General features: G+C 41.2%; 2 protein-coding genes across 9 annotated transcripts in view; both read right to left on the bottom strand.

Annotated features, from left to right (window-relative positions):
- The window catches only part of igsf9b (immunoglobulin superfamily, member 9b), a 42,998-nt gene extending 35,348 nt beyond the window's left edge, over positions 1-7,650 (bottom strand). The window contains exon 1 of one of the 4 annotated variants that reach the window (XM_064347524.1): positions 6,174-7,650. The gene's annotated coding sequence lies outside the window, so the exon portion shown is untranslated. The remainder of the gene's footprint in view (positions 1-6,173) is intronic. The other 3 variants (XM_064347525.1, XM_064347523.1, XM_064347521.1) reach the window with 3 other exon arrangements.
- Positions 7,651-9,029: 1,379 nt separating this feature from the next.
- tmem230b (transmembrane protein 230b) overlaps positions 9,030-20,449 on the bottom strand; it is a 47,306-nt gene continuing 35,886 nt past the window's right edge. Inside the window, exons 1-4 of one of the 5 annotated variants that reach the window (XM_064347534.1) lie at positions 12,370-12,524; positions 11,825-11,934; positions 11,170-11,292; positions 9,030-10,674 (exon numbers count right to left, since the gene is read on the bottom strand). In XM_064347534.1, coding sequence (XP_064203604.1) covers positions 10,534-10,674; positions 11,170-11,292; positions 11,825-11,920 — 360 coding nt within the window. In that variant the 5' untranslated portion in view covers positions 11,921-11,934; positions 12,370-12,524 and the 3' untranslated portion in view covers positions 9,030-10,533. Of the gene's footprint in view, positions 10,675-11,169; positions 11,293-11,824; positions 11,944-12,312; positions 12,525-20,449 lie in introns of those variants that run through there. The other 4 variants (XM_064347530.1, XM_064347533.1, XM_064347532.1 and 1 more) reach the window with 4 other exon arrangements.

Consider the following 20,449-nt stretch of genomic DNA (forward strand, 5'->3'; position numbering starts at 1 on the left):
GCGTAACTTGAGCAAATAGAACTATAATTCAGTCACCAAAACAACTTCACCAATTGCCACTTCACCAAGTCACCTCATATTAAGGTTGGGCTGACAAAGAAGTGTGTAATTTATGTTACTTACCGCCTTACTTCCTCCCTCCAGGGAACCTTCCAGAGCTAATATTTTTAAAACCTTTATCCTTCAGCCTAGCCTCACGAGGAAAGCTCTGTTACTGCAATGCTTGTTCTTTGTCCTAGAAACAGAACTATAGAATTACATTATATATTAAAATATAAGGATTGTGTTATACAATATTATTGTAATAGATTATATTCCTGCATTCCTATCCTGCCTCCTTTGGGCTAGAGATAAGCACTCCCTTACACTGCAAACATCCCTGTTAGCGTGTGAGTTTCGCAACAAGTGTCAGAAGCATTTTGCAACTGGTTTGTATTTGGGAATGCATTTGAGGGGGCCGCAGGTACGGTCAGCACCGTGGTGTTCCAGGTGAAGGGACAAGCAGCTCCAATTTCGCCTGTGGTCAGTTCTTTTGCTTCCCAAACAGCCCCTTTATTGTTGTTGAGTACAAGGTGCACTCCACGGGAACAGGGTTTAATTGGCCTAATGGAAGGCGATTGATCTCCAAATGGAACCAACTGAGACTCGAGAGACCTCTCAGATTAGAGGTAGCCTACGACGTACACACTTATCTGCCTTCACCCAGGCGGCCTTGGATCAGGGTCAAGTCACCTCTCCCGCACCGCGCACCGGGGAGCCTAATGCACTTCCTGCAGGCGCAGTCCCGTCTGGAGAACAGACGCTCTCATCAGGTGATCTGGGGGGAGGGTGGGTTCCCAGAAAACTACTTAAAGGGACAGATCCGTAAGTGCGTAAGGACAGCGCATCATGCATACCTAACCTTCCTGTAAATTTAGGATGCTGCTTTCGGGCCATTGCTACTTGTTTGAGCATCTAAACTAACACGGGCCACGGATCTTAAAGAGCCTCTGAATACCACAGGTGACGAAAGCTCCTCATGATAGGGCAAGGAATGCAAACCAGTCACCGACATTATACAAATTAACTGAAGGCAGACAGGCATTCTCGAACTCATTTCTATATCAATCTATCAATAGCAAACATGCATGGAGACAAAGCAAATATAGCGAGCGGGAAGGAATCATGATAATCTCTTCATTATAAAGTCTCGCTATAAGGAATCTTGACAATCTCTACATTATGAGCAAAGGCTTCAGTTCGTCCCACTGACCTTGCAGTAAGACACACCATGGTGATGAAATATATCACAAGCAGGTGAGACAGCCTGCAGTTTGAGGCGCCCGGGTTTAAAAGCAGAGTAAGCAGGCAAACGGGCGCATAAATCCCCCAGCCCTAAGCTCATTAAAAGCAGACCCTAAAAAAGAAGGTAGCGTTGAGGCCGAGGGGATTTTGCCTGAGATTACGGCTCTGCTAGTAAAAACACTATGTGCGGTAATAACTACTTCAGGCTCTCGTGCGAGAGCAGAGCACGGTGAACCAGAAATCCGCTCACAGTGGTGCTCACCAATGCATGCTAAAGCCTCAGCGCTAGGTGTGCACGAGCTGGTGAGCGTTTGCACGTGTGAGTGCGCCCACCCGTGAGTATGTTCTCCCCTCTATGGAGAAAGACATGGAGTTTCTGTGTGGGGGAATACGGATCAGTGTGTTTCTATGTCTGTGTGCTGGAATGAGAAATCGTGCAGTATAGGAGTTTCTGTGCGAGTAAATGCGAGTGTGTAAGATCTAGCACGTCTCAGTGTGATCTAGAATATCTTTATGAAAGCTGACAAATGGTGTTGTAACTTGTCAGGGATCAGGCCAAATAGACTAATTGTGGACCAGGGGTGGGGGGAGGTGTGGGCTGCAATTTGTTCACAAATGTCACACTTTCACCTACTTTCACTTTAAAGCTCAGTTAACCCAGCATGGCTACACTCATTAGATTTGTTGGTAGGGGTGGGGGAGGGGGTGGGTCCACCAGAGTCCTGGGGGGCTCACGTGAGCGCGTCTGTGTGAGGGTGCGGTGGCCCAGCAGTCCGCCTCTCCCCGCGGCACAGCGTTCCAGCGCCTGTGGCGTCGGGGGCGGGCCCCGCTCAGCAGCTGCTTTGCTTTGCCGGTAATCCCGGATGATCCTGCCCGGGGCCGGGGAGCGATGCGCAGGCCAGAGCAGGGGAGAGCTCGGGGGGGGGGGCATATCAGGGCAGCGCGGGAGGGACGATGCACCCCGACCGCCGGTGCTGCTCCGACAAAGACCGCGGTTCAGCCGCGGCTCACCCCAGCAGGGCGACCCAACAGGGAAAAGCAAACACGAGCCCCGACTCTTTAATTAGAAAGAGGATAACGATACGATCACAGAGCGTATCCGCTGCTGTGTTGGAGTTCCCTTCAGAATGACCTGATCTGTGTGCTGTCATCCAAGGCAGAACTTACCATCTAAAGAGGGAAATGCGAGTATGCTAAAAAATGGTAGAAAAAGCACATTTCTTTGATGTTCCAACTCATATTAAACAGGAATGCCAATTTAAAGGGGCCATTCTCTGCATAACCAGAGCAAGCAATTCAAACTCAAGCACATGGATGTCAATGAATGAAGCCCTTGCCTTTATAAGCAGTCCCTTGTTCTCAGCTGTGGCCTTCAAAGTGATAAAAACACCCTCAAAAGAAGGGATGGCTCCAGTACTCCCTGTTGGCTCCATAACACTGGCCTTCATTGAGTTTTCAACATGTGTAAATGTGAACCTAGCAAATTCCCTTGTTTATGTGTCCCTTAAGCATGTAACCCAGGCCCTGCCCACCCCCACCCGTTCATTTCCTGAATCGACCGCACTGAAAGGGTATTGACTCCAACCCTGATTGCAAACACCTCCCTGAAAGAAACAGTGCACTTCGGACAGGCCTGCTTAGGTCACCCTCCTACAGACTGACATCTCCAATTTGAAAAGGGTGCCTTCCTCAGTGACTGGCCATGCCCAATGACCCTCGATTGTAGGGGCAGGCTCTGAATTTGGCACAGTTCAGATTAGGATGAGCAGCTTTCAGACACTGCACTGAGGTGAACTGAAAGCACGTTTAAGCCTCTGGAACACTTTTTGGCATCCACAGTCCACAAAGGCCTGTAGGTACTGAGTTACCGTGCAATTAGCGAGTGATGTAGGCAGGAGAATCTCAGTTCTTATTAATGTAACCTCCTAAATGAACAAGTTGGTGATGGATTCTTTCTGACCTTGCACCATTGCTAATATATAGTTGTGGATATCCTTGCGTTCTGTCTCCCTCTATGCCTGCTATAAATACCTTGAGTGTTTTTGTTTTCCTCAAGACCTTGAAGTGGTTTTGGTGCTAAGTCCCAGCATGAAACAACAGCCATAACTTTAACGGGGGCACTGATCCTCAGGAGACAGGTAGGAGGTTATTGGACCTCTGAGTTATAAACAGACCCACCCCACCAGGGCGGCAATTATGCCATAAAGCGTTTCAGGTTTTACTATGCTTGCAAAAGTGCAGTGCAGTGCGAAAATTACAGTGGAACTGCGCAACTTCCTTCAAATGAACAAACACTGTGAGATCGGACTTGACTTTGTGACTTTGCTTTGCTAAGAAACAAAGAGACCTTTGATCCTCAATGTCAGTCGGTCAGAGACATGAATGCGAACTCAAACAGGCCTGCGCTCCAACACAGGTAATCTGGAAGATCAGACGCAGTACAGGCTGTGCGCCCAATGTCTTAGGTGTGTCATTAGTCATTACATTCAGTAAATTACCAGAGCTTGGGAGAGGAGGGCAACCTTTCGATCCCATTAGAGGGAAGTACCCTAAAACTCTGCCTTTATGGCCCCCCCAATAAAACATTTGTACTGGCAGCTGGAGTGAAGATGAGGCATTTGTCACAAAAAAAACATCCAAACATCCCCTAGTTTAGACCCAAACTCTGCACCCTTACACAGAAATATAGCCGTGCTCAAACGTGACCTTTTGGTTCTGGAAATGGGACACTTGAATTAATTCTACACATATCTAGCACATCCATCATGTAAGCGACAACAGCAGTAACAAGGAAAAAGATCCAGCCCATTATTTCTGATGCTGCTTTGACAACCAAGACTTACCGAGAGACTACAGTAATTAGGCCTAACAACAATAGCGGAGGGAAGAAAAATGCATTTTTGATAAAGGCGATATATCTCAACAACAAAAACACAGCTGAGACACATCATTAGAGCACCCATTTAAAGGTCTGTTAATGGTCTTCACAGGACAATGAACGCACGTCAAATGCGGCTGAAATACTCTGGGATGCTTCATTTAGGTGCAACATTTTAAAAAGCTACATGTCTGTAATGAATGCATCAGTTAATATGTTTAAAAAAGAACTGTAGAAAAATGAATGGGAAGGGCAGACACAAGCTGCAAACACTAACAGCATAATTACGCTGCTTTTAAAAGGAGAGGTGGGAGAGAAAAATCTAAGCAGGGCTGCCATTGTGCAGTCTGTGTCGAGTATGTGCAGACAGGCAGCATAGAATGAGTGTCACACAGCCACCCTTAAGCCACCCCCCCCCCCCTCCCAGACGGTGTCTCCTGCCTCAGCCAGCCACACCCCCCCCCCTCCCCATACACACCGAGTCCTAAGGGACACTCCCAAAATCATAGCATAAAGACACCCAGGGGGTAGAAGATTAGAAAGTGTGAGAGGTAGTGCTTCTGTTGACACACATGTCTACGCTACATTCGCACATGTACATATCCAGGGTGGGCCCATTGTTCTCTAAATTGAATCCCTGGTGGCTATGTGCTAGTTCGTGTGTGTGTGTGTGTGTGTGTGTAAGAGATAATTATTTTATGGCAGGGTGTAATCTGTGTGAATAGTATTTATGTCACAGAATCTGAAGGAAAGGGACTGAGAAAGTGCACACGGTGAGCTATCCGTGCTGGAGAGTGGAGCACTATGCTGCTTGTTTGTGCTGGTTGTTTACCCTGGTAGGGGGATGGGAGGGTCAGGAGTAGAGGCTAGCACAGTAGGATGCAGACATAATGAAACTGAGTGAAATTGCAACACTGAAAGGTGGCTGAAAAACATGTCTCAGAATTACTTGTTCATTGTGTTACAGGAGGCAGTATTTGATAAAATACAAGCATAGTCAGCTTCATTCCGTAGTACTATGCATCTCAGTATCAGTCCAGCATACTGCACTAGGAACTTCAATTGCCTGAGTGTCAAGCTACCCAAGACACCTGCTAGACCAACATGGCAACCAGCCAAGGTTTCAAATATAAACATAAATAATGAAATGTTTACAAAGCATGTATTGTGTTGTTCTGTTGAACTCTGACACTATACCTGCAACTTGTATTTTTGTTGTATTTTTAGGCAGCCTATATCGCCAAAAGTCTTTCCTATGGCCATATAAGTCTTAGTATCCTACCACAATAAAACCGCATTAATAACATAATCGCGTTTTCATTCAGCATAAGTCATGTCCATGCTGATGAAAACAGGTACTATTAGGCTACATGCTGAAAACGCAGGAGAGTGATTAATTGGTTTCTGATTTGAAATAACTAGAAAAAAACTTTTTAAAATATGAAAAATGCAGTATAATACTGGTATCAAGCTAACTTCCCCTCAAGGTAACGGAAAATGATCAATGAATGTTATTGTAAACAATGAAAATGGAGAGCACCATTCTGGTTTTGGGGTGTCCATTGTTCTAGAAACACAACACTGTACCGCAGGCGCACACGCATGTTGCATTTTCAGTGTAGCCACATGCTGCATATAGCAAACACACACAATTTTATTCACCATCCAAAAATAATAAAGAAACAAATAACAGAGTAACAAATATAAAATCCAAAATAAACTAACATAATAAATCATCGCTTTTTTGTTGTATGAGGTTTTGCTTGTTACAGACTACAGCCGTTTATATAGTTAACAGTCTAGTGCAAAACATGAGCAGCCCAAGTAAATGGCATTATTGTTACTGGTCACAGTATCTCAAGCAGGCAGCAGGTATACGCTGCCAACATTCGTGTCACAGAGTAATTCAAACAATGTGCAAGAATATCAAAATGCTCAAGCGTAAATTACTGACTTGATGCATCACTCAGTGGTTTGTTTTTATGAAATAGAAAAATATAATCCACTTTACCTTGCTTCAGGCACTTTTCCGAGGCAATCAACGCAGGTTGTCAGTCCATTGATAAATGGCACTATCTTCTATTCTTCTGTCTCCTTATTCCCATATATCACTGTCGATAGTCGCTCCGAATTATATTGGTATATTTATGTACAAAAATGCTTCCCGCGTGAAAAGGTGTATACTTATCTACCGTCAATTCCTTCAAAAGTTAATTTGATGTCACCAAATAAATATCTACTAATGCGAAGATTGTGCCGCCTGTGTCAACCCTTGGCATAGCAGAGGAATTGATGGAAATCACTTTTCATTTAGGAAAAATACATTCAAAGCGTAAACATGGACACGCAGCCCAAGGACCGACTCGTTTCACTAGCCTATTATTCAATAGTAGCCTAGCTTAACCTAACCTATACCTGTGGTTTTCCGTACACATTACCCGTGTAGTACAATTAAATATCCCCTCGAACGTATTTGACTTCCAGTCTTAATGGGTGTCCTTGACTAACAAATTAACATCTGACTGACGTAGCCTATATATTTCCCAAAAGTATGCTATAGTTCCGTTAAAGGATTTTTCCGTGACCTATACAACGATAAAACTAAAAGCAGTGAAAGTAGGCAATACTTTCGAGCTCTGTTGTTCACCAATGTATCCAAAGCCAGTTAGGTCTACCTTGCTACATGTCGTTTCCTCCACCTACGACACGAAATCTTCACAGTCTTCAGATTCTCTGTGCTGACGCAGATTTGCTAGTAAGAGCGCAATATAACTTTTCGGATTTTGCAGGAAGTGTTTAGATGGGCTGCGTTTTCTTGAAAGCCAGCTAGTTTCAATGCTAAGAAAAAATTAATGCAATACAGAAGTTTAAAACACCAATTACTAACACAGCCAGTGTGCAACTGCACCCAATTGAAAGTTAATATTTTTTTGTTTTTAAAAGACAGACATCCCAGACGTTTATCTTGTAGCTTATCTTTGCACCAGAAGTGCAACGTCAAACGCACAAGGTTGTGATTGAAGTTCAGCCCAGAGCTACGTTCTTCAGTTTTGAGTTCTGTTAATTCAAGTCCAACGCTATAATGCAATTTCCAAAATTGTTGCTCATCCTCGTTCGTTCCAGAAGTGTGCGGTGTTGACATGCGATGCCTCCTTTCTTCCTTCTACCTCTTTCCCTCCCTCAGTGTACTCCCTCCCTCCGTGCTGCCGACTAACTAAGCGCTTTGCTCCCAGAGACAATACGCACGCCTCCCTCCCCCCTTCCCCAAATTCAAACGTGTTTCATTCTTTTCCCCCTCGATTGAAAGCTTAGACTGAAGTTCTTTCAGTGATCTGACCTCATCGCGTCCCGAACATTTAATGACCTCCTGGAAAAGGTCAACTCATTTTAAATGCCCGTGATGTATTACACCCTTTAAAACAGGGTTTCTTTCAACTTTTCAGTTAACATTGTTTATCTTCTTTTGAATCTCTATTTACATGGCTCGAAACAAATCACATTTCATCCAAGATATTCGTCTTACTTTGTGTTATTCTGCATTATTTCTGAACCGGTTTACAATATAATTATTGAATATTAAACATTTTTGGTTGGCTTTTAAGGTCAAGACAGAGTTAACTCGAGGTCTAAGAAGCGCAACCACGTGCTCATTAGACAAAATGCATAGAAGCCCTGCTTCTGTGCATTTTGTTTGTCCTTGTGTGACATCAATGACCACTCTGTGATGTTTGATTTGTCATAGTTTACTTATCAGAGTTAAATAAAGTATCACGATAGCCTACGTGGCCCCATTCCGCCAAATAGATAAAATAAGATTTTCCCCAGTACTTTTCACTTTTAATGGTGTTTTTTTAAATGACAAAATGTCTCCAGTACGTGAGATGTCCACATAGTACTTTTTCACTCAACTGAGCAAGAACGTTTGAGCCACCTCTACCATGTGCTTTTCTTTGACTGGACTTTTATTTAGCCTTAACCCTATAGCCTGCAGGCTTAAATAGCAAACGTAGGTGCCGGTCCGTGCACGTTTTAACTATTCAATTCCACTCACAACGTGAAGATTTGAAGTGTTCAATACTTAAATGAGCGTTCCCGAAAATTCGTTCCAGTCATAACCAGAAGAGGGCGCGAATCGACAGATTCTCCATACAGTGCATTTCTACCTGCTTTTATCTTCTCATTGGGATGCTTGATATGCCATCCGCCAAGTTAGCGTTACGGCTTGGCGGGGCATGCCACATGCCTATATAACACCGGCAGTTTGCCACTTTTCAGGGTTTCCTACAGAAATCACCACAATGACCACAGACTCTCAGCCCTTGAGAATATTTAACGTCTGTACCTCTGACTTCAATTAAACATACACAATTAAAATACAAGTTCACACGTTGCATTTTTCTCCTCCTTTTTCCTGCCAATTTCATCATCACAAATGCTCCAGTCACACAATCAATTTAGCTACATCTTCTGCCAATAACAACATCTGATCAAAGTAGTAGCTAAATAATTTAGGAAAAATTGGGCAGCATTGCTTTGGAATGGCGCTTGTGAGCTAAGAGCCAATATCAATACTTTTAACGGCAGGCCTAGATTTAACAAGTTTTAATTAAGGACTTGTTGACAGTGTTTTGCACAAGTAACAAAGCATTTTTGTGCATTGAAAACGTTTTTTGTTGAGATAAACGTTAAATTTAGGATTATTTCAGGATGACCTGTACAGTGGATATCATTTCCATGTTATGAGAAACATGGGTGAATAGCAAGCTTCCCTCCTTAAAACAAGCACTATTCATCACTTCCCTAATAATGTGGGAAAAAAGAATAGAATACAGAAGCACATAAGAAAACAGCCAAGGACAGCAACAAATTAGTCTATTCAACTTGTTTTTATTGTTGAATGTCACAGAGCAGACAGCAATCCAATGGTACTTGTGAGCCTTCTGGAGGCCCTGAGATACAGACAGCTTAGTACTGCAGTGGCAACAGCAGCCTGAACATAAAATGCACTTTCTATTTTCAATTAAAGTAAACAAGAAATTCCTTCATGCACCAGCCTGCAATAATTCTATAAAGCCTACACCACAGTCACAGTTTGGTTAGACTAATGGTATATGTACACTTTTTAAAAGATTTATTTTTCATATTAAGTCTATAGTCCTTTTCTGTACTTTAATATTTAATAATCCGTACAAGATGAAGCAGGGTCTTCGAAACCATGTTTATGGAATGTTACAAAAATAGCAAATACAGGAAAAACATTGACCGCTTGGTCTAATTAAACCTAATTATTTAATTTATAAATATTAAGTTTCATGACTTCACTACAACAAAATAAAAAATTTAAAACAAATTGCAGCAAACAACAACATGCATGGTCTACAGCCACATAAGGAAATTTGCTGCGTATACATGGAGAGTACTTGTAAAGGACCCTTGAATCACCTATCCTGACACATACCAAGATCTTTAAATTAAAGTCTATCTATCTTCTATTAAAGTAGCTCAGTTAATATACAGCAGAAGCATTACAGTCAACAGCCCTGTATCACAGTGGGATACCAGGACAACTCATGAGACTGACTGTACACAAAACTAAAAACTGCACATGTATTTAACTTATTCAAGCCACCTCACAATATACACTGGTGTTTTAAAACCTAAGGGAGAATGCAGTGAATTTGACTAAGAAGGTGCAGAAAGGATCTCCTTAAAGCTCTTTTCTCTTTACTGTTGGGGGGCCGATGTGTCCTCCTTCACCAGATTTTCATTAACCACATAAGACACTCCAGTATGGAACTGTCTTAGATGCACAGGTGATATTTCATGAGAAAAACAGAGATCAGGTGGCACCAGGCTTCACCCAGGTTTCTGCACAAATCCTTTACTGTCCCAGAGTGCATTTTGTATGTTCTACTCCGTTTAATGTACAGTAAGTACTATATCTAAGTAGAAACATGTTCAAAAATACAAAGAAATTTTTAAATGCTTTTCTGTGGTGTGTTTTTAATCAATGTAAAATCAATATTTTCAACTCTCCCAAGCAATTATACGAGAACACATTACACTCATTTGTTTATAATCCTGAATGCGAAATGAATCACATAGAACCAAATGAACTATTTGTGTCTGAGTTGGAATGTTACAAGCAAGAAAATGGCTGCCTCTACATGAAATACTATGAATGCTACTGCATATTCATTTTTTTAAATCGTACACTTCAGTGTTATGGTGCTTTGAGTAAAACCTCAAATTTCTGAAGGTAATCTTAAAATGAAAAAACTTTATGTATTTCATGCACTATCATGTGACAAAGGAAACCAAGACCTCATTCATCATGGCTTGGAGCACTATCAACTCGGTCTGCGATTGGCTCAATCGTCAAAGTCTGGGATGTCATCGTAGGAGTAACCACGGTAACCCTTTGATGCATAGTAGGCGATCCGCAGGTGATAGAATCCAGGAAGGAAAACGAGGACTCCAATTATAAGAACAGGCACAGTGCGATCCGGATGCTGGAGAGGGCAACAAAAGAACATTATTGACAAAGTAATGGACAAAGATATCAAGCTTTACAAAATACATTTGTAATGTTGTGCATCTGACACAGCATGGCCTACTGCTCACATGGAAGCTTATAAAACAACCAAGAGCTGTAGTGACTTTAGCTGCATAATTTTAATACGTGATACGACAGGTGGTCTACAGTGTTAAAATACTTCACTAAAACCTGAATGCTTTATGCTTAGCTGTGCTTTCAGGAGTCAGGTGTGTTCACTCACTGATCTTTAGTTATCTAACAGACCAATTGTCATATGAAATTGAGACCATAAATCTCCTCTCAAAAACGTTACTAATCTACACTGAGATAAAAATGTCAAGTATCCCCACAATATTTTCTTACTGAGTAAGGATTATTTTTTTAACTTTCACTGGGATTCTCAACCTGTAGCCCCATTCCCAAAAAGCCCCTTCCTTTATCCTGTCAATAAAAAATAAAAAAAACTCACCGAGACTTCAATATATCCCGTTAGAAGAAGTGCTCCTATGACAATCAGCAAGGAGCCAATCAGGAAAAGGACTGCAGCCAGCGCAATAGCCTTATATGGAACTTTGGGTGGGCTCTTTTTAAACTGCAGAATAGTTAAGACATGGCAATCAAACACTGACCGCAGACTGTCCCTGTGTCATAAAACTTGGTGATACAAACTAGAGCTTGGTGATCCAACTTGCACAAAATATAGTGATTTATATTGTTTTATGTTGAATGGTTTCTCTGTCAATAGTAACAATCTGGTAGTCAGTTCATGAAGTTTTTGAGATAAACCCACCACAAAATCCGAATTTTAGCTATCACACTGGGCACGGTATATTGATTGAACAGACCATATAAAAATGAAGAAGCAATCTGGTCAGAACCCAAAAGAATTCAACAAATTGTTACCTACCCAAAACACAAGAATACTAAAGCTTCAGAGTTAAATTGGGAAGGTTACAGACGTTACTGCATTTCCCAGAAACAAACTTTATGAGCCACAATAAATAGGAACATGACCACAAAGTTACTTTAAAAATGCTATTCTTTTCAGATAATTCAGACCATACAGTGAAATCAAAATCAAATAGATTATTACGTTTGGGAACGCGCGGATATGCCTCCCTTACCTGCAAGTCTATGTACCCGTCATCACTGTCCGCTAGCTTGGAGTACTTCACTTTACTGCTGGGGATCCCACTTGTCACACTGCTGCGGGCTGGCATCCTGAGCTAGTTAGCTACGTGTACTGGGAGAAAAGAAATTGACAGTTAGATAGCGTCATATTGCTAAGACTACTTAGCAAGCTAGTTAGCTAGACTAGCCAACACATTTTGTAGATATGAAAAGGTGCTAGCTAATTGGTAAAATCTTTAAAAAATTAAACTTAACCTAGTCTAGCTAGCAAACGTTAACAGTTCGCTACTTAGTTAGCCAACCAGAAGTAAGATAGACTAGTAAGATACACGTAGCAAGCAAACGACAAAAAAACTGAATCTATCGTCATGTAAGCTATATTTTAATAGCTTGTGGCTACCAGCTAGTTAGCTGCTACGCACGGCAAACTATCTAGCTAACGAATTGCGTCTAACTAGCTAGCGAGTGATATCTGTTTCACCTGAACTGAAATCCGGTTGGTTAAATTATCGCACACATGGAAGTATTAACCAGTTACCACTATTTGGTTGCTTTTAAAATCCCCGCTTGTGCATCAGGCCACCTTTTCTGTTGTTATTTTTAATTGTAATAGCTAATACAAAGTTCATGTTGTCAGAAAAGACTCTTTTCAAAAAGAACGTCCAATTTCCGTGTTTCCTTTTCCACTGCTGCGCGTACCTGCGTAAACTGGACACATACGTAAAATCAAAGATTGTGGGTAAAATTACAAGAAACAAATGTTAGTTTACAAGCCAATAGAGAACGGTATCCGAAATTGTGGTCAGAATATAGTCAGTCGGGGACATGAGTGACCCATACCCCCATGGTTGAGGCGAACTGTTTTTCCAATATAATGATTTACATAAGCGTCCAATTACCAAGCGGCCGCTGATCAAAACAGTAATGTCTAGACAGTTTCAAAGGTAGCTAGATACGTTGGTCGTATAAGAAAGTGTGAGCACTTCGGGAATCCTGTAAGGTACATTCAGAACAAATGTCAAGCATATTACATATGCATGCGATGAATACTGCTCACGGGCCCAAGTATCTTTTACAATTATATAATATGACTTATTTTCACATTAGAGACTTCAAAATATTGTATTGGCCATCCAATGGATACATTGCAAACGGATAGTTTTAAATACTATCAGTTTAGTCTGTGGAAAATAACATAACACAAGATTGGAGAAAATCCCATCGATTCCCATTCACAACTCCGGGCAATACGGATGTTTTCGTGGACGGAAAATGGAGCTGGTTGGCACTCTCGGCAGCGTCCTCCCCTGGCACGGCACACGAAGGCGCAACTACAGCCCATATTTTGTGAGAGAAACACCTCTTCATTTTAAAATAAATTAGATAACACAGTTATATTGTGGTTAATCTTAAATTTATTTACTTTCCTTCGGTATTTTATAAAGTATTTTAATCACAATGAATGTTAAACTGAAGCTGAATCACCACCAAGGGGCGCTGTAAGACAAAGTGGGTTAGCGCGCCGCTTCAATAGAGCCCAAAGCTATGAAAAGCAGACGAACCTGAACTCGTACATTTTAACAGCACTATTTAATCAGCAGGGGCAACGAATTCACACCCCAATGACGTGAACTTTATCCTGAAAATATTTAAAAATAACAGCTTAAAACATAATATTTATACGCAAAAATTGATTAGAAAAACAAACAAATAAATTAAAAAATGTTGTGAAGATTCCGTAGACCAAATTCATTACAGGAACTGGAATATAAAAACACAGCACAGAAGCCAAAACTCTCAGGAATTTGCAAAACCAGTTGATGGCAAGATTGCTAGAGCCGTGTTGGGAATTTTGTCAGAACATCAGATTACGCTTGCTCTTTGCAATAAGGTGAACAATTTTAGTGTCAGAAACTCAGGGATGAGGTGTTATTGATCAGACCAGTCTTTCCTCCAGCACTGCATCCCCATCACTAGAGTGATGCATTTTCTTCCTGCTTGTATTATGATGGAACTCTGCCTCCTACTGGTATACAAATAGGACTTCCAATTGCAAGCTGGATTTCCCAGGCGGTTTCTCATCCTAATGTTAACTATGTCCTGGTTCAGCCATTCCTATGGCAAAAACTATTGATATCGCATGATCTGAAATCAGATTTCTAGTCTGCTCTACCAAGTGAAATAATGTATGCACAAATAGTAATAAATAATTGATACAATATTTCATTGTGAAAGGCCAGAGTGATTATGAATTCACATTTGTCACATCCTTAGTTTGTTTGATTTGGTTGTGAAATGGAAAGCCATAAAAGTTTCCTTGCAGCTGTGTATGCCAAGATTAGCCGCAGAACTGTTGTAATTAGACTTTCCGAAAGAAGAGTGTGTGGATTACCTGCCATTTGATGGTGCATCAGGCTGTTCTGCATCAGGTAAAAAACAAGTTGATTGACAAGATAGTAATTACTACTCGCTCAATAGAGACTGCATGGAGGAAGTGATTAAGGTGCTATGAATAAGAATAGCTACTAATAGCAAATGTAGTTTGCCGGATGTGGCTGATATTCAGCTCTTAACGGTGATTCTAAAAGCCAGTGATTATGTATGTTAAATCCCCATTTTCTTTCTTGATTCCCCAATTTAGAATTCCCAGTAGTATTTGCAAGTCAATTCCACTGCTGCAACATCCTGTGTCCATTCATGAGGGTGCTGACTAGGTTCGTCATCCTCTGAAATGCATGCTTTTCATTCAACAGTCCAACATTTGACTTTCATAGTCAATCAGCTGACTGCACAAATAATGTTACTGTTACATGCAGAAGTCAGGTGCTCCATTGATCCAATAAGCCCCTGTTGCGTGATGAGGTGGAAATTCTCTGCTGATTGAGAATAACCTTCCTTGAGCAACAATATAATCGATTATGTGTGGCCCTGTCAGACCCCTGATGACAATCCATATTCATTTCTCACTGTGGGGCTCACCCCTGCACTCAGAATCAGTTTATTCTGGAGATACCACCCAAGAAACCTAAAGCCATTGCTTATTTCATTTTAGGTTTGGGTCCAAAATGGGCCCCAGGCAAACTAGTGTTTGGTTGATCTTGGATTCATTTAATTATATCCATTAAAGCTTTTGTTAAAACATTAAGTAATGTCTTTTTGGATAATCAGTGTACATAAAATGAAATACCTTTTGTACCCAAATATTTACTTTAATTCAGGAGTTTATGATAGGTCACAAGAAAGAAGTGAAATTTCTGCAAGGGTCCAGGGTCCAAACATTTACAGTAGGAGCAATGGCTAGTAAGAATAAAATCACTTCTAAAATCGGCTACAATCATCATTGTCACCCTTTGCCTCCGTCAATAGTTTCCTGAAGTGGAGGTATATTAGGGTGTATCTGTAATCCGGATAATACTTATTTGTAATTCATGACACATGGCCAGAAACGCAGTAATGCAAATTAATTTGTGTAAATTAAATGAACTGAAGCAACAGTGGGGAAGGATGACACATTTCTCTGAAACAACTGGCAGTCCTCATTGACGTTCCGTGTTGTCAAGCTGTCATACTATTTAATGCAGCTTCCCAATTGTACTTGCTATTCTAGACTCTCCTTGCTTAAAAACTCACCCTTTGTTTGGCACAAAACAGTTTCAAGGACAAATCAGAACAAATAGTCAAAGAATACACATAAATAGCCTAAAACATGTTTAATATTCAAATTCATACAATGTTTTACTGTTTAATTGCATTATCCATATGTGGGACAGTGTCTGACAATGAGTAACATGAACAAGTTGGTTTTAAAGGTACATTCAATAACAGCAATAATATTGTGTGCTGAATAGTAACCTAATCATCATATTTTTCTTACATCTAAAAACAACATTTTTATAGGAAATAAAGGTGGAACATATGTAAAATGAAGCTTGTGTGATCAAAAAACATTTTCTTTTTGCAAGGGGAAGTGAGGATTATGTAAAATGTGTTAAAAATATATCCAGAAGTTTTTACCACTAACAGCCTTGTTTAATGTCTGGCGCTCTATATACCAAACACAAGCCCTCACTTACCCAACAGGTAAAATACATTTATTTGATTTAATTTGTTAATTACTATCAGATATCAATCATCAATTAAATTGTCTAATTCGTCCATCAACTTTTATCCAAATGTACAACTCACAACTGGATTAAAATTAAGAGATTTATTACAATAAGTATGCCACGTCTAAATCAAAGACGAACGTTGACTACCTTAAAAAACTATTAATGTTACAGACATAGACAAGTTACAGTCACAAAAGAAATGCATGAAAGAAGATACCAATCCACAGCTTGTTTCTCTCAAGTAGTCACTAGAACACCAAGATCAAAGTCAAAAAACCTAAAGAGCTGAATATTCCAAAAACAAGGTTGTCAAAGAGTCTAACCATTTTGAGAAAGAAAAGATCATTTCCTTTGTAATTGGTTCTGATGAGGGCTTGGCTCATTTCAAACGGTGCTAAATGGCCTCCACACAAATTTCATTCTCTATCTTTATTAAATGTCCACCCACTCTCTCTGGCCATGTCTTCATTTTTTTGTCCGTCATTTATGAATTTTTTCTTCCTGTCCCTTTAGCAGTCAGTTTAGTTAATGGAGTATCTCCTTTTATAAATAATTATTTCCACTTGTGTTTGCCAAAGTACAGAATTGCACAGTTGCATGCTTATTTTTTTGGTATGGGGCTACTCCGTCGCCCAACCTTAAGTGCTTTTAATGGAGCCACTCTGGTGCATCGGATTTAATAGCACATCTATCCCTCAGTTGGGTCCCTTTTTCTGCCAATTGCTTCACCGCAGGAGTTCCTCAGCAGGGCAATCTTGCAGATTACACCAGGTTCTGCAAAAATGACATATTGTTCTGAAAAAAAAAAAAATACAGCAATCTATGCTGTACAATAAAACCCTATTTGTCAGCCCAGGTCAATTTATGGATTGAGATCTGTGAGCACGCCTGCTCATATGGTTTAAAAGAATGACCAATTTTCCACATCAACAATTAAATCCATGGTTTGTCAGCGTGTGCTGGTGTTGGTGGACCGCGCTATGCTGCTACCACCACAGACAGGGTGTTTAACAGACTGGAAAATATTTGATTAAGTGTCTGGTGTCAGTGTGGCGTAGAGCAGTAGCTGACGGCTGTAGAGCAATCAATAAACTGCATGTGGGCCGAGGGAGATTTGACCCCACCGGGAAATAGAGCGAGGTTTCGATAGAGCCGGAATATGTCAGCCTAGGATAGAGATGCTCCCGGGCAGGTAGCAGACATCTGTAATGAACAGCAAAGCTCCATCCTATGATGGGTATTCATTTAGTAATTTAGTAATATGGCCATTTTCAGTAATCACACTTGCACATCCCTGCAGCTCAGGCCAAACTCTTCTGCCAGGAAGAGATGCCATTAGCTGCCCTTCCCCCACACCGGTCCCAATAGATCCCACCCACAGTCCAGCCAAGATGAATTCTCTTCTCTCTCCCCTCCTGAAGCACCAAGTGTGTGCCCTGATAAGAAGTCACTGATCTGGGCACTGCAGATGGAAGAAAGGGGGTGAAGGTACTGAACTGGATAGGAATTATATTGGTACTTATATGATTAGAAAGTACCCGCTTTCATTTTGGTGTCCCTGTGGACAGGGCTAGTTCTAAGTGTAGGCAGCAAGGGACTAGAGCGTCATCCATTGGTGGGGGTGCCAAACAATAAAATAGAAAAATTAAAGTAAAATAAAAATTCACGTGGCAGCCCACCTCTCATGGACCCCCCCCTCCAAGAAACAGCCCCATGAAGTTTGTAAATATGTGGTGGCTCACTAATAAACAACTGGGTTTGTATGCTGTCATGACCTGCAACAAGACATCTATCTTTTAGTACTGTACAATTTTTAAGATTTCCCCCCTTTCCTCCTTTAGTTGAGTGTCCAATCAGGCTCAGGCTGCAAAGCTCCACTGTTGATTTGGGAGAGCACTGACAAATACGTGCTCTCCTCCAAAGCATGTGATGTCAACCACTGCTTTTCATCAAACCATAAATCACAAGTCAGCCCTGTATGGACCTGTGTTGGAGGAATACACCTGAGATACGTGTAGTTCAACTGTCTAAACGTAAGCACCTTATCGACCAGTGGGGGTCACTGCTGCACAATGAGACGCTGTCATCATGCCCCACTGAAAATGACTGCCGCCCTGGGCAACGCTGGCTCTGATTATGTGTTGTAACATCAAAATTCCCTGAGCAATTTCATAATCACCTGTCACCTGCACCTGCATAGAGACTACTGCTGCTGAGCTGCATGCACATCTCTAATGCACCCCCCTGTGGGCTAGTGACTCTCTTCCACCCAACAGGCTGTACAATACTAAAGGGATACTTGTGATGCCTGGAGAAGAGATGCATCTTGCATTGAGAATAAATGGCAGCCTATGGTTGCTTGGTGCATTGCTGGGAGGGAGGAGCTAATGCAGCAGTTACTTGATTCTTGATTACTGTCTCTGGTGGGACAATACCAACTAAGCCCCAATATGGATTGATTTGATTGGAAGTGACATAATTAACCTTCTGACAGTTTTTTGAAGCAAAAACCCTGAAGACACATGTACACTGTAGCAGAATTAAATCCTGCCTGTATTTTTCTTTAAAGGGAAAACCACAACTCATGCGCTCTGTTTGTGTGTGTGCGTGTGTGGGTTTCAGGAGATAGAAGAAGGAAGAGACCTGTTTATTCCGTTTGACTGACTTCAGGAGCAAAACAAAACATAATTAAAAAGAACATGGTGTAATAATAAAGATTTGCGAGTGTTTCGCAAATTAATTTTCTGCTGTTGTGAGCACAGTGGTCTGACCACTACTGATATAAATTAATACAAATATGATGATTAATTTTAACCACGGTTGACTGCGTCGTCCAGGGATTGGAGGGCTCAGTTGGTTAGGGGTCTGTGCTTCATCGCACACTTACAACCCCCACTGGTCAATTAGCCACCAGTGAACTCCATGCCAACACTGAACATGAAATAACTTCTTCAAACTTTCACCACATGTTTCGGATTAGGATGCCTACACTCTCCTGAATCAGCAGCAGGGATCTCCACATGAACATGGCTGTAAATAGCAAACTGGAAATTCCAAATCAAGGTAGTAATTGGACAAATTAAATCTTAACCACGGCAAGGCTGACTTGAGATCAAATGTGTGGTATCTTGAATATTCCTACATCCAATTAATTGAAGTGGACACACTGATGTGGACATGGCATAACTGAACCAACAGTTTTGTGGAGATGTGTTTCACTGAGGTAGACACTGAACTAAGGTGCAAGCTGACTACACTTCACCTTTTGAAATGAGCCACTAGTGCCAGTGAGGTAGACCCTGCCTTTTATTTTTCTCTCCTTCGAACCAGACACCTCCGAGCTTTCTGACAGCCTGCTACCTAGGGCTACAGATGTTTCCAGAATTTTCAATTATAGAGACTGGACCCTTGGTTATGTCACAGCCCAAGCAGCATGCTGAGGTTCCTGAGCTACAGACAGTTCTCAATGTCTGCCCGGTGCGTGTGTCAGCAAAGGATCCATGAACCATGAAAGTTCTATTAAATCCAAATTCAGCCTCCAAAGCAGAGATGTGAGCTCCTGGAGCTCAGCACTGAATGTTGGTTTTTATTCATAGGTAATTTCCAAGTGGATTCATAGGTCTCATTACTTGACTGAAGACAATCAGATGATCAAATTTAATGAGATTATTTGTGCAGCACGCCTGGCCTGAGGGTGTTAGATCACTTCATTATGTCAATAAAGAAGCATAAAACAAGACAAGGCATGCTGCAAAAAGTGGTTCTTCCTTTACAAAAGCTTTCTGGTAAACTTTGCTGTCATGAACTCCGAACTGAAAAGAAGGCTGGGTGGCCTCTTCATGTCTTTGAATAAAAAAAGAATAAGGCCATTTATACTTAAGGGAGTCATAAAAATTATGAACAAAAAAAGAATAAAGGTATTTATGCATAAGGGAGTCATGGAAATTATGAATCAAAAAAAGAAGAAAGGCATTTATTCATAAGGGAGTCGTGAAAATTTGTAAATAACCTCAGAACTTTCCAAGGACAGACATCCTGAAGGGTCCTATTATTGACAGAACACATGTCTTGCCATTTATTTTTATCGATGAGATTAATCAGAGCCGACTGTCACTGAACCATGTTCTAATCTTAGTCAGGTGACAGGCCCACTCCCGTCCCTTGAGATGTGTAAATACAGTTTTATAGCATACATCTTTCATGCCTTCAGCATACTCGTATATGCTTAAGCCATTGTGGCCGCTCATTGATAACCAGGTGCTGGTCAAACGACAGAGAGCCCACTGGCGGCATTACATGCTACAACCTGCATCCACTACGTCAAGGAATACACACAGTCATCAAGAGAGGCCAGGACGTGGTCATACAAGACAGCTCTCTTGTTCATATTAGAAATCATATTCATAAATAGCTAGCAAATCATTTCAGCCTGTGTCTTCACAGCGCACCCGCTATGCTTCTCTCTGGTGTCTCGTAGATACGAGATATTGGAGGTGAGAAATGGTATGT

The sequence above is a fragment of the Anguilla rostrata genome, chromosome 8 (genome assembly GCF_018555375.3).
Source record: "Anguilla rostrata isolate EN2019 chromosome 8, ASM1855537v3, whole genome shotgun sequence".
Lineage (NCBI taxonomy): Eukaryota > Metazoa > Chordata > Actinopteri > Anguilliformes > Anguillidae > Anguilla > Anguilla rostrata.